We start from the raw sequence: 15,281 nt of genomic DNA, 5'->3' as shown, positions 1-15,281 counted from the left end.
ATAGGTATCAATCAAATACAATGTTATAAGCAATGTTAACATTGTTAATATCATTTTTTATTATTAAGTAAAAAATAACTGAATATCTGAAAGCCATGAACCTGAGTAAGCCAGGCCTGTGATCTTCTAATAAGTTGTCATTGCTACATTGTAATTATTATAACTGTTAAAGATTAGCGCTCCCAAGAGGTGCATTAGTCTAAGGTGCTCTTTAGTACCACCAAGCTAACCACCTCAGGCTAGGTTCAACATTTACTGTGTTACTGTCTTATGAGTGCTGGGAAAACAGCATTGCACATGAAGGGGGAGGAATCGTAAGCAGGGACATCTTGGTCTCAGTGCGCTCTAACAACTTTGTCAAGTGACACAGGTGCCTGCAAAGCAAACAAAGCGTGCCAGTCTTGCCAAGACCTTCAACTCATCCAAATCCATTGGGAGTTGTTGCAATTAGACATAACCGTAAATACAAATACATATTTAGTATTTATTTGAACCTCTTCCATCACATAACCTTTGTGATGGAAGAGATTCACCTTTTTCACGCTGTCAAGGAATGTCTAGAACCCCTGAGAGTGTGGTAGGGGCCCTAACACGTAACAGTAGACTAGCGCACGCTCGGAGTACTCACACTGGGCCATACCACACCGAGAATGTCTGCTCATAGCCTCCATCATAACCCGGCTCCCAGGACACATTGGCTGAGGTCGCTGACGGCAACACACGGATGTTGCTAGGAGCGTGTGGGCTGGTGCCTGAGGATCAGAGAACATACCAAAGTCTACCACTCTACACCTCTCTTATGTGCAGTTTATATTATTACTCTGACCACCAAAGAGTAATACAGCAGGTCTCTATGTACTTTAAAGTGAAGGTTAGGATAACAATCTAATAACTAGAGTATAGTTCAAGTTTGTCAATCCCATTACAGTTTATTTTTAAAAAATGTGCCCAATGTACAAAAAAAGCCCCTAGACTTCAAATATACATTATGCTATAATTCTCATTCACAGACCTTTCAAGCATATACAGTATACATGCCTACAGTGACTGTAAATGGCCTGCCTGACTGCGTGAGGTGGCGACCATAATGAGTTAAAGGTAAGTGAAGGTCCATGGTTACACCATCCCACCCACCAGCTGTGTGGAAGTGTTGTGTGCCCAGGAGCCAGCCCCTTCAAATGGGAATTATGGAAGGCTTGTCTGACCACTATCCATTCAGAAACATCAAAAGCCGACACTCCACACTCCAGCACCATTAACACTGAAGGGACACTTGAGATGGCTGTACGACAGCAAGGGCCTAAGGCTAGCTTGTTGTGGACTCGTGTACTGTAAACATATACAACCAAGGCACTTGGCTGACATAATTCAGCCCGACCCCGAAGAGCTGAAACATAGGAGAGATTGTACCCATGACTGGGTTAATCAGACATGCATGGGTCGAGGTTACAGGGTCTGTACCGATGACGAAGAGGCGCGTGCTGGCAGTGATGCTGGTGACCACATTGGTGGCCACACACTCCCATTCCCCATGATCCTCCTTGCTGAGGGACAGGAACTGTAAGCTGCCGCTGGGAAGGATGTTGTGCTTACTCTTGCTAGGCTTCCCCACCTACAACACACACACACACTTCAACTGGATTTGCGTGTCATACTGAGAAAGAAGCAAATATACAGTTGTACATGTTTTTCTTATCAGCTGTAGTGGGGTTCATACCTTCCTCCAAGTGATGGTTGGTATCTCGGGGTCTCCAGAAGCAGCACAAGGGATGACCAGCTCTCTTCCAGCCTCCTGACGGTATTCCCCCCCAGGCCTCACGTTAAAGTAAGGGGGATCCTGTGGTCCAACGCAAACAAACCATTTCACAATTGGGTCAACAAAAAAGTGAGAGATCAAATGCGTCTGGAGTTTTTTTTAAAGCAGCAGTACCTTTAGCACCAGAGTGGCCGGTTCCGACTGGCCCATTGTACCCAAGGCATTGTAAGGCATACAGGTGTAGGTGCCCAGGGAGTCTTCTGTGGCCTCCGCCACCCGGATACTACCATCAGGCGCCTGGCTCCATCCGGGGTACTGTGGCAACAGAGGAGTTCCTGTCAGCATATTCTCATTGGCGACTTCATTAGGTACACCTAACTAGTTTAGGTCAGAACACCTTTTTGCCTCCATCTGCTTCAAGGCATGACGTGTTGTGCGTTCAGAGTTGCCCTTCTGCACACCTGTTGTAAAGAGCGGTTATTCAAATATTCTCTGCCTTTCTGTCAGTTTGAACGATTCTGGCCATTCTCCACTGCCCTGTCTCATTAACGAGCTGTTTTCACCCACATAACAGCCACTGAATATATATATATATCCCACCACCGATGTTCTTGGAGTTGAATACAGACTTCTTTTGTCTATTTTTAAATTCAACAATCGAAAATAACTATAACAATCTCATTGTTTTCATTTTAGGTACTGTATAGCTATTAGCTAGCCATCTACAGTAACTGGTTTAAAAAAATAAATAATGAAAGTCTCATAAAAAAAGTACACTTTTGATACTCAAATGCCATTCCGTACACTGGGTTTCAGATTAGCACAGGAGCATTGGCCACTTCTCACAACAAAGCAGGCATTGGCCCATAAATAGCTGCCCTTCAAAACCCCTCCCTTGTTCACCACAATCACCTTTCACCGTTCTTTGTATATTCGAGAGACATTAGTGTGTAAAAAACCCAGGAGGTTAGATGCTGGGACCGCAACGTCTGACACCAACAATCATACCACAGTCAAAGCTTAAATAGTGGATGAGGCATAATCAGGATCAGTTCTGACAGAGCCCCGGCGTCCTGAGACTGACCTTCTCCACTCGTAGAGGGTAGCCATCTTTTTCCCACTTCACTGATGTCACTGGCGGGTTGGCGTCCACTGGGCAACGGATGACCCCAGGCAGTTTCCGTGGGACATATATGATCGATGGCATGTTGACTACGCGGGCAGGATCTAGGAGGTTAGAAGCACAAAAGTTCAGTTTTGGAGAAACGGGCCATGCAGTTTGGGAGAATTGGACAGGAGATAATTTCAGCGAAAATAGACTAGAACATGTCAAGTTTGAAATTGTTATGTTACAATTAGAACTGTCAGGTACTTCTACCAATAAACTTGTCAGTATGGAAAACAAACAAAAATTACTCAAATAACTTACTTCTTTGAGGCCCCAGAACAGCTGCTACCTAATGGTTCTTAACTATAATTTTCTATAGTACAGGAAAAATTACAGCTTTGTAAGACTGCATAATTTTTTAACGAAGGACACTGATCACACATAGGCATGTAACTTTCTCTCACTCACTCACTCACTCACTCAGTCAGTCACTCACAGGAATCAATGACCAGCGACTCCAGTGGAAATTAGCATAGCAGCGAGCATGCTAAGACTGATGATTTAAAACTCTCCAGCCTGCTGACGTTTTCCACCCAGATAGGAGATTACCTAAAATGTCACTGTTTAAATACAGTCTGGCACATTGAGGAGACCAGGGCTCTTGCTCGAAGGGTAGAAAACACTAAGCAGCAAGCAATGTATGGTTGAGACAAACAGATTGTTTCTTTCAGTGTCTTTCAGTGGAATATGGACGATTATCGACTAGTGCGACAATCATAGACTGAAAATATGCTAATACTAGGGTGATGAGGGAGATGATGAGATGACACAGCAGGGATACCATGTCATTCCCTTATCCCGACCTCAAACAACGACATTCCGCCAGCATCACACATACAGACCATACAGCAGCAGTGCTCTGACTGTTACCACACTGTAGTACTGTGGTTTTTCCTGCTGTTCCAGTACCGCTAGTCAGCGTCCTCCGCCCCTCCCCCACTACCTCCCTCCACGTTGCCATGGTAACACTCACACAGAACGGTCAGGTGTGCTGACGCCGACGGCGGGGTTCCGAGACTGTTGCTCGGGCTGCAAGTGTATTTCCCTGCATCCTCTGGTTTCACCCGGAAGATGTGGAGGGTTCCATCAATGAGGATGCGGACTCGGTTTTTCAGGTCACTGCCAAGAAGAAGCAGACGTGACCAAACACGGCATAGCATTAAAGACTCACTCTGACACTAGGGGCTGCATGGTGTCTGCCAAGTCTTGCCACCAGAGGGCAGCATGGTCTATTAACCATCCAGGCTGAATAGATTCCAAAAATTGGAGCATGGATGAAACAGTCTGAAAATGTATGAGCTTACTAGTTCACTATGAATATGAGCATCTGCTAAGAATGTAAATGCTGTATACTTTTTTTTTTTTACAGTTTTTTCAAGTGTTCCCTGACATGTGAGGGTTTTCCTCCATGCTACTGTACATTAAATATATTCCCATAATGCCATAATCCCCTGATGATGGAGCTCTTGTGTTATCTCTCTCACCGCCACTTAAAATTAAGTACCCTCATGAAAAATAACCTGGCAGATATTCTTATTTCATGAACATGCGTATTGCACCCCTTGTACATTTTGGTAACATTTGAGAGGACATAATGCATTAGAAATAGTTTGGGGGATATTCTAATTGTCTGAGCATACATAGTATGCACCTAAAATATTTAATCATACAGGCTGTCTTGAAAGACTGTTGGCTACCAGGTGAGAAGAAATAGTCCAACCACATTAGTAGTGTCTTTACTTCCAAGGTTCATTATGCACATTATGTACTTTCTAGGTCTTTAAATTAGAGATGGATTCTTTCTAAGGTAATCTGAAAGGTTCATTCTACCAGACAGACACTTGGTCTCCTAGTCACTTGTTCTTTTTAAAACGTCTCTGTCACTAAACTAAAGCAGTGCTTGGGAAGAGTCTAACACAACTCCAGGAAAGCATTCAGATCGTCACTATAGTATGAAGGGCATGTGATGACAAAAGCACTGAGTCATGTGATATTGTCATCCGAGCGTGTTAACCCGGCTGGCATGCTCCAGACAGCCCCCTGCTAGGCCTTTTCTTACTGCTGCCAGGCCACAGCAGGACAGGGCACCAACACACATACAAACACACACACACACACACACACACATGCTAGAACATACAAACAGCCACACGTTCATGCACACATATAAAAAATCACACCCACACAAATGAAAATTCTAAACACCAGCACAGGAAGACTCAAAAATGATGACAAAACACTCTATATCGAGAACAAAATACTTAAGAATCAAAGGACCAGAGGTTCAAAAGCCTTTTAGCTAGTGGGCCTGGGTAGACAGGAAGAGAGGATGCACAGACAAAAAAAACACAGACACACAAACACAGGCAACCAGACAGACAGACACACACACACACTTGATTATAACTTTACTTCTTAGTGAAGTAGACGTTATCTTCCTCCCAAAACCAGGTGTAGGTCAGGTTGCCAGGATACGCCTCCGCTTGACAGGTGAAGCGTGCATTTTGGGATATGTTTACAGTGATGTTCTCAGGCGGCGACTTAATATACGGTGGTCCTAGAGGATACAAACAAAGGCTTTTAGTGTACTGAACTAAACATAAATACAGATCTTCAAAAGGTTCTCCTACTACCTACTCAGAAGGTTTACAGTAACATGAAGTAGACCATGTGCACGGTCTTTTGTAGCCCGTGAGATATACATTAAGCATGTATTATACATCTTAAACCTCAGAATTGTGGACGCCTCCTCAATACGAACCATCCCTGAGGAAGTGGCTCTTCTCTGCTTCTCTGTGTATTACAGGCTCTCTCATGACTGAGCCCAGCTACAAGCCTCCTAGTTTTTCCCACTGAATGGCTTTATTCCTCAGGAGGGACTAGTGAAAGGAATAGTTGATTCACAAAACAATCAAAACCGACTATTTGAGTGAAACTCATGGCTCCTCAGATAGATTCCTGTAATTGTCAGAGAGCCTTAGTCAAGATCACAGACACATTTCCACAGATCCTGTTTATAGATACTCTTTAGTAAACTTATTTTTTAAGAAAACAAGCTGCAATATCACTTGTATACAAAATCATATACCTATCATGATATCCCAGATGTATTCTAATTCATTTCATATTTGCAAAAGCTTTATTCTTCTCATTCATCCTCCTTTTAAAGGCTGGTCAGTGCCTGTGTGTTTGACAGAAATTGATACATCTTTACCTCACCATCAGGCCTAGCTGACCCTACCATAAAACCAACTGCTTTATCCTCTGTAATATACAGCCTGTTATCTTCCACTGCTTCCCAGTGCATATTGGGTGGGTGTGTGTGTGTATCTGTGTGTGTCTGTGTGTGTGATGTAGACAGAGAAGCAGAGGCAGAAAGTGGAGGAAGTCTGTATCAGATCCATCTATCTGAGCAGAGCAGAGCCCAGATCTGTGTCTGTCTAGCCGAGACAGAGAGCCTGGTTAATGGACCGGACACAGACAGTGATGTATGCCTCAGACAGACAGTGATACACACACATGCTCACACACACACACACACACACACACACACATACACACACACTGACCAGCTGCAGCAGAAGCGGACTGAGAGTATCGACTGATAGACTAAATATCTCAGTATCCCTGAATACTGTGACGAAGGCCGGAAACAGACTGTTTAAATGGATAGTGGGAGTACTTCATTCATACATCTTAACACAATATACTTGTGTAGTAGATGTTAACACAAGTACACTGTACTTGTGTGGCAGACGTTGTGTGGCAGTCGTTACCGGCCTCGGATGTGAGACATTCAGACGGTCAGGACAAGCTGTTCTGTCCACCTTCAGTCACATCATCATGTGTCCTAGGAACCCTCCCCACCGAACCATCCTCAGCGTGCGTCTCACTAGAGAAGTCGTGATGTCTCCCTCCCTCTACCACGCTGCACCTGTCTGTGATTCCACGGTGTGACCACAGCCTCTACCACGCTGCACCTGTCTGTGATTCCACGGTGTGACCACAGCCTCTACCACGCTGCACCTGTCTGTGATCCCACGGTGTGACCCCAGCCTCTACCACGCTGCACCTGTCTGTGATTCCACGGTGTGACCCCAGCCTCTACCACGCTGCACCCGTCTGTGATTCCACGGTGTGACCACAGCCTCTACCACGCTGCACCCGTCTGTGATTCCACGGTGTGACCACAGCCTCTACCACGCTGCACCCGTCTGTGATCCCACGGTGTGACCCCAGCCTCTACCACGCTGCACCCGTCTGTGATTCCACGGTGTGACCCCATCCTCTACCACGCTGCACCCGTCTGTGATTCCACGGTGTGACCCCATCCTCTACCACGCTGCACCCGTCTGTGATTCCACGGTGTGACCACAGCCTCTACCACGCTGCACCCGTCTGTGATCCCACGGTGTGACCCCATCCTCTACCACGCTGCACCCGTCTGTGATCCCACGGTGTGACCCCATCCTCTACCACGCTGCACCCGTCTGTGATTCCACGGTGTGACCACAGCCTCTACCACGCTGCACCCGTCTGTGATCCCACGGTGTGACCCCATCCTCTACCACGCTGCACCCGTCTGTGATCCCACGGTGTGACCCCATCCTCTACCACGCTGCACCCGTCTGTGATTCCACGGTGTGACCACAGCCTCTACCACGCTGCACCCGTCTGTGATCCCACGGTGTGACCACAGCCTCTACCACGCTGCACCCGTCTGTGATTCCACGGTGTGACCACAGCCTCTACCACGCTGCACCCGTCTGTGATCCCACGGTGTGACCCCAGCCTCTACCACGCTGCACCTGTCTGTGATTCCACGGTGTGACCCCAGCCTCTACCACGCTGCACCCGTCTGTGATCCCACGGTGTGACCACAGCCTCTACCACGCTGCACCCGTCTGTGATTCCACGGTGTGACCACAGCCTCTACCACGCTGCACCCGTCTGTGATTCCACGGTGTGACCACAGCCTCTACCACGCTGCACCCGTCTGTGATTCCACGGTGTGACCACAGCCTCTACCACGCTGCACCCGTCTGTGATCCCACGGTGTGACCCCAGCCTCTACCACGCTGCACCCATCTGTGATTCCACGGTGTGACTCCAGCCTTCATACCTTGGACCAGCAGACGCGTGGTGTGGAGCACCTCCCCCTGGTCACTGAAGGCTCGACATGTATACGCCCCTCGGTCGTCCCGAGTGATCCCCAGCACCGTCAGACTCCCGTCGTGCACCTGTAGTGGACATTTTTACGAAAGAAAGAACAAAACTTAATAACCTAGAAAAATGGCGCACATCAAATCAAGGCGAGGTTAAGATTTTGCGCTCTTTGGTAACAATTTATGTTTTTTTCTCTGTGAGCGGGTGGGTGGGTCTCTGCACAGAGGTATTAAAATAAAGCGTACAGCCGACACGCTAAACTAATTAACTTTAGTTGTGATATGAAGCTAATCTCTCGAAGCAGTAAACTAAGAAATGTCTCCCTGTGCGCCTGTATTTCCTCTGGCGCGGCTAAAAAGGACTCTGGCCGGAACCAATAGGCAGGGAGGGAACACATTAACCCAACCTAATAAAAACACCCTTATAAATAATGCAGTAGGGTTGCTGGCTTCTGTTCATTTGGGCTACAAACAGATGTAGCTCTGTCCAGTCAAGCCAATTGGAGGGAATCCGCTAAACCTCAGGGATTATTCCCATTCATCTGTCTCTCAAACCTTTCAGCCAAGGGAGCTTAGCAGCTACTAGACACACCTAGACAGTGGTCCATCCTGCCTCGGTATGACTCACTGTTGATCCCTCTCCACTGCAGGACAAACACACTGAGCTGGGCCCCAGTCACGATGACACAGTAACCTACACTATGCAGCAGTGTAATAGTCAACAGGCCATTTCAATACCCTTTAGACCTGGAGTTTCAGTCTTAGGAGAGGTTACACAGCATTTAAATGGATGCGAAGGATCCAGAAAACAGCAGGGGGTGCTGACACGACGACTATACGATTCTACCTATTCTCTCCTCCGTTGGAACATTCCATCTATTCTCTACCAGGTCCCCATGGAGGCCAGCTAGCTGGGAAAGCTAACAAGCCTGCCTCATGTGTTTACTAAGGTAGAGTCCTCAAATGTACAGACCGCAGCTTGGTTTAAGAATACAGAACTTTTTCCAGTTTCCTTTCAAAGCAAAACCAGCCATGTAGAAATCAAAAGCAATTTGAGGGATCAAACAGATCATGAACATATTCCACACTCACTACCAATATGGCAAAAAATGCTGTTTGCATTAGAGTATAGTTTTTGATGTGAGGCACTCGCTTCACTGCTGATATTCATATTTAGTGTAACATTCATATTAAGAGTAATATAATATTGATGCAGTAGGGGGGGGGATTAAGAATACATGAGGACATCCTCTGATCATTTACTAAGGCAAACGTGTGTAAGCCCGGGGCTACTCCACTCTGACCTTTGATGAGGCTTGGCTGTGGGAATGTGAGAGGGGCGAGAAAGTAAAGGGGGAGAGAGGGAGGGGTGAGACAGTAAGGGTAGAGAGAGTAAGGGGTGGCAGTTTGAGGGTGAGAGAGCCATAAGTGGTACACACACTGACACACTATTGATATGGGGGGGGGGGGGGGGGGGGGGCGGGGGGGGGGGGGTTGCAGCCAAGGTTTGATACACCTGGACTGTTCTGCCTCCCCTCAGGGAACCGCCCTCTGAAGGCCTTCTAGGGCCTGACTGACAGGAGTCTTTGGATTAAGTTTGTACCATTTTATCGAGAATAAAAAACGTAAATATCTAATGTACATAAGTATCCAGACCCTTTATGTTCCTTATCATTCATGATGTGTTTTTTACAGACGAGGAGATAATGATATTGCTCTTTAATCACCCTTTCATCAAATCTGGATCTCTGTTTGACTCAACAACACCTCCTTGCCTATCCAATGTCCCGTCTCCATGCCAATATGACTAGCCCTGTAAATCCTTCCTTTCTTTATACAGGCCCATTAGACAGGTTCTCTCTGCAGGAGATCACTGAGTCAGAGGCGCTGAATGAGCTTCTTAAACTGAACCCTAAAAAAACATCTGGGTCAGATGGCTGAAATCCTTTCTCCCTCAAGCTAGCAGCTCCAATCATCACAGAGGCTCTTTCTCACCTTTTTAACTTATCCTTTCACTTGGCAAAAATTCTAAATGCTTAGAAAGCAGTTGCTAAATGTCCTCCATTTAAAAGAGGAGATCAAGCTGATACTAACTGTTATAGGCCGATCTCTATCTTGCCCTGTATTTTGAAGATCTTGGAAGGACCTTTCAAGTTTTGATATGGTACCATTCCATCCTTGAGGCCTGGCTAAGGAGTATTGATGTATGTGAGCAATTCTTGGAATGGTTTACAAATTACCTTTCTCAAAGAGTCCAATGTGTAACGTTGGAACATTTGCTGTCTTACCCCTACGTGACACGAAGGGAGTACCACAAGGCAAGACTGTAGGACCCACACTTCTTCTATTGACATAAAAAACACAGCACAGGCAATAGGAAGTTCTCATCCATTTATATGCAGATGATAACAGTATTATGTTCAGGTAGCCCCTCCCCTGAATTAGTGTTTTATAACCCAGTTTTCTTATTCTCCATTAAGCTTTCTCTGCCCTTAACCTTGTTCTAAACATCTCTAAAACAAAGGTCATGTGGTTTGATAGGAAGAATAGCCCTTCTTCCCCTAGTGTGACTAAAAGAGCTGAATATTACAGCTGAAGACACATACATGTGCTGTTGCGATGTGCCTTCTGACTGTGTTTTCAGTCTCTTTTTATTTAATCTTTTGCCTCCTGCCAGGCTAGTTTTGTGAATAATAATTTGTTCTTAATTGAAATGCCTGGTAAAATAAAAATTTTATAAAGAAAATTAATTAGTAATGAAGTTCTTCTTCCTTATTCGTCCTTGCAGATCTTCTCAAGCTCGGTCAGATTGAAAGGGAGTTGTCAGTGAATCTTCAGGTTTCTCCACTAATGTTCACAAGCACACAAATTACGGTCTTTGGCTTGTCCAATCAAGGAAAATTACAGATTTGTTCCAAACCCACACCAGCACGGTCTTGGCTGTATGCTTCGGGTCGTTATTGTCCTTAAAGATGATTCTGTCTAGCCACTCTAACATAAAAGCCTGATTGATGGAGCGCTGCAGACGGTTGGCCTTCTGGAAGGTTCTCCCATCTCTGCAGATAAACTCTGTAACTGTTAGAGTGGCCATTGAGTTCTTGATCACTTCCCTGACCAAGGCCCTTCTTGTCCAGTTACTTAGTTTGGCTAGACAGCGTAAGAGTCTTACTGGTTTCTTATTGGTTTCAAACTTCTCCAATTTCACATTTCACTGTGCTCCTGGGAAATTGTAATACTTTGTTTATAACTGTAACATAATTTGTTTATAAACTTTCCCATAACTATCTGTAAGGTCTACGGAGTGTTCCTTGGACTTCATGGATGAGTATGTGCTCTGACACGCATTGTGGAGTGTGTGTCCTTTTATTGACAGGAGTGCTTTATAGACTCCAATTAAGTTCTATAGACATCGCAAGGATGATCAAAGGACACAGGATGTATCTGTGCTCAATTTGGAGTGTCATGACAAAGGGTCTCATGCTCATGAGATATTTCAGTTTTTTGCCGGACCGCATAAGTGGAGCCGGCCAAGAAGAACGGATGTCTCTTACAGTGAGTGACTGACTGACTGCCCCTTGTTAAATAGCATAGTGGTTAGAGACACGGACCTGACACTAATAGGTACCACATTCAAATCTCGTCAAAGCAAATTGTGAATTAGGATTTTTTGCTTTTTGGGTCAGGATTGAAAAAAACTTCACTGGCTAAAACCTTGAGTAGCTACATTATAATAAGCCTTAAATAAAACTGTTCACGGTTATATTGTGACTATTTCTGGTGGATTTTTGAAGTACGCATCCGTGCATGCTTTTTGGGTCAGGATAGACAAAAACTTTGCTGGCCACAACCTTTAGTAGCTATGGTATAGTAAGTCTAAAATAAAACTGTTTATATTGTGACTATTTCTGGTGGTTTTTCGAAGGACGCATTCGTGTATGATTTTTGGGGTAATGAAGGATAGATAAAACCCCTTGGGAAGTAAAAGAGTAGGGGTTTCCACGAATCTCCCGTCTTTTCACGGGAAGTCAGTTATTATTATTGTATCAATCTCATTCACAAATAAAAAACAAACATTTTTGTGTCATGAAATAGCTTTGGCTGTGTTAAGTTCAAGTAGTAAGTTAGATACTAGTAAGCCTATTACTGGCTAATAAGCTGTTAAAACAGCCAGTGGCAAAAGACATACATTTCATAGATGCTATTTGTGGTGGAGGTAAACTTAATAAGAAACATTAATCAGTTTAACATAATGCTTAATGGTGTCCAGCAAAATATTAAAACTTGGCGTGATGTTAATGTGTGACAAAATGATTTAATGTCGAGATGCTATACCAACATGGGGCAAATATGTATGTGTTGTAGTAGTTAAAGACACAGCCACTCATGTGGGAGACCTGGGTTCACATCCAGTGAGGGCAACAACATTTCTCACCTTTAATTGTGGGCCGGCTGAACTAGGGTTTCCTTTTCTGGTCATTTCAAATAATTTGGCAAAAATTACTAAAACATATTTTCACTCTCATTGTGGGACAATGTGTGTAGATGGAAAAATATATATTTCATTTAATTTCTATTATAAATTAAGTCTATAACACAGTGGGAGTAAGGTATGGAATAAAGTATATCCACTCTGTATGCATGCTCAAAAATTTATAGTCATTTTGAAAAAGATTTCCATTCCCATAGCAAAGAAAATACAGAACCTGTGACATAATCAGCAGTGGGGTGGAGCTGGTCTTAAGAGATCTACACTTGGTGTAGCATGTAAGATTTCAGCATTGCATCTGAATGATTCCAAAACTACAAAAAACATCTGGAATTCAAACTCCTAATTTGTCAAATGCCTAATTTGTCAAAATATCAAAGAATGTCATGGCAGTCCTAGAAAATGGAAAACATCCTATATAAACCTTGACAAAATAACTAGTATGTTTAATTACCACTCATCTAAGACACAATCCCTTTCACAGTACTTGTCACTGTTAATTTAACTACTTCAAACCTAAGATACAACACATCTGATGTCCAGTTTGGCTTACCGTGTATTTTCCACTGGTTACAAGGTCCTTACCCTCCCTCAGCCAGCTGATCATTGGTTTAGGGTTTCCCTGGGCGGAGCAACTCAGCACTGTGCTGCCACCCTCCTTGGCCTCCACATACTGTGGGGGTGTGGTTGTAAAAGTAGGAGGGGCTGTTGGCAAAGAAAAAACAGCATTAGCATATTTCCCGTGCTCTTAGAAAATATCTTACAGTGAGAATTTCAGAGATTTGGAATGAAATAAACAGCCTATCAAAATGCTATTGATGTCCATCTATCTCTCACTTCTAGATAAGGAATGATAATCTAATTTGCACTCTAAAAACAAAATGAAGAGCCTCACATCACAAACATCTTACAGAAAACAGACACTTGTGAAAATTCAGCCTTACAGTACAGCTTTACAGCTGTTCTTGGGCCTCTGTGAAATCCTTATGGGATTATAATCTATTTCAAGCTAACAAGCTACAACACTGCATCTCATGAATCAACTGCATTTGATTTCTCAAACAAAACAACAGAATGCCTACACTCTTAGATAAAATTATTTATCTAGAACATAAAAGTGGTTTTAGCTGTCCCTACTGGAGAATCCTTTAAACAACCGTCTTTGGTTCAAATTAGAACCCTTTTTGTTACATACAGAACCATTTCCACAGAAGGGTTTTACTATAATGACACCCAAAGACCCCTTTTGGAACACTTTTCTAAGAGTGAAAAAGAGCATCAAACTCTCTCTTTCCAAGTAGGCCATGGCTAACCAGTAGGATTCTTCACTTCAAACTGCATGCACACCTGGTGTGGAGTAAAGAAATACATCAATTAGCTTCTCCAGACATCTGCCTGTCCATTCTGGCTTGTCACTAGAGAGCATACATTTTTTTTTTTGAAAAGGCTTTTACACGTGCCCTTTTTTGTCCCTTCTCTTATTATGTTGTTTCTAGATGTGTTTATGGGCCTCAACAAAACAATCAGGAATCTGATGATTCCAAAGCATCCAAACCAAACCATTATGCTTTATCCGACACTGCTTGTCTAACCAGGAAGACATGTAGGTCAGCGCTGGTGAGGGCAGCCTCACTCACCTGAGTGAGCTAGCTCTCACAGGCTTCTGTGCTGCCTGAAAGCAGTCACTAGAGCGTGATGAGACCTGGTTCATTTGCATCGCCCATGGGACTCCCTAGCCACTTGTCAGCTACTGGCACGGTCAGGGAGCTTGTGGTGCTCAACTTGGAGCTAGCACCTGGTAGGCCAGTTTCAATATTTTGGATTTTGGATGGACAGAAAATGTCAATAAACAGTATATCTGTAGTATTAGTTAAATTACATTGTTTCACATTATTTACTGGCTGTGATATTTAGAAAAAATGCAGTTTTAACCCCTTCAAACTGACATACAGTGTCCTTTATAAGTGTTGGGACAATAAAGTCAACTCTTTTGTTTGCTGTACTCTCAATGCATATGAAACTGAGAAAAATATTAATATGAGGCAAAAGTACAGAATAACAGCTTTTAATTCTGTTAATTTCAACACTTGTATGTTTCACCCCCTGTTGTAGTTAAGCATAATTATTGGGACATTTGAATCACAGGTGTTCCTAATTGATAAGGTGTTTCTTGTTGCATTGATTGTTAACACATAAAAGAGCTGTGAATGTGTATTGTAGTCTCAGTTCAATCCTTCACTTTTGCCTTTGGAGTCTGGGTTTGGTGTCTGTAGGCATAATTCAAAATGAACACTTAGTAGCTGTCTATGAAAGAAACGAAAGCAACTCAATATTCTGAAAGACAAGAGGAACTCAAAAACTGTAAAACTCACAGCTGTGAAAAAACAACATTAAAATAATTGTCAGTGAAATCATCTACAGTAGAACATCTACAGTAGAATGCTTGGGTGCAAGTGTCACAATCTACTGTTTGCAGAATAATTCAGCAGGAGAATTACAAAGGCTAGACTAAAAGAAGCTAACAGCAGAATTAATTCAGAAGTGTACAGAGCCCCTTGGCTACCAATATACAAGAAAATGCCACCAGACTCATTGGGCGGTGCTTCACAAAGCAACAGGACAATGCCTGAAAACACATTGCCAACCAAGGAGTTAATCAGGTGAAAAAAGTGGAAGGTTTTAGCCCAATCAATCTCCTCATATAAA

The 15,281-nt window shown here is 43.8% G+C and overlaps 1 protein-coding gene across 6 annotated transcripts in view; it reads right to left on the bottom strand.

Annotated features, from left to right (window-relative positions):
* The window catches only part of igsf9ba (immunoglobulin superfamily, member 9Ba), a 62,734-nt gene that overhangs the window by 18,368 nt on the left and 29,085 nt on the right, over positions 1–15,281 (bottom strand). For 5 of the 6 annotated variants that reach the window (XM_020050710.2, XM_010892226.3, XM_010892225.3 and 2 more), the window contains exons 4-12: positions 13,129–13,280; positions 8,047–8,164; positions 5,337–5,481; positions 3,898–4,043; positions 2,841–2,983; positions 1,931–2,071; positions 1,718–1,837; positions 1,462–1,612; positions 629–752 (exon numbers count right to left, since the gene is read on the bottom strand). In XM_020050710.2, coding sequence (XP_019906269.1) covers positions 629–752; positions 1,462–1,612; positions 1,718–1,837; positions 1,931–2,071; positions 2,841–2,983; positions 3,898–4,043; positions 5,337–5,481; positions 8,047–8,164; positions 13,129–13,280 — 1,240 coding nt within the window. Of the gene's footprint in view, positions 1–628; positions 753–1,461; positions 1,613–1,717; positions 1,838–1,930; positions 2,072–2,840; positions 2,984–3,897; positions 4,044–5,336; positions 5,482–5,685; positions 6,691–8,046; positions 8,165–13,128; positions 13,281–15,281 lie in introns of those variants that run through there. The other variant, XM_034292957.1, reaches the window with a different exon arrangement.

The sequence above is a fragment of the Esox lucius genome, chromosome 1 (assembly GCF_011004845.1).
Source record: "Esox lucius isolate fEsoLuc1 chromosome 1, fEsoLuc1.pri, whole genome shotgun sequence".
Lineage (NCBI taxonomy): Eukaryota > Metazoa > Chordata > Actinopteri > Esociformes > Esocidae > Esox > Esox lucius.
The sequence above is the reverse complement of the archived record's forward strand: the minus strand, read 5'-3'. Positions and strand labels throughout refer to the sequence as shown.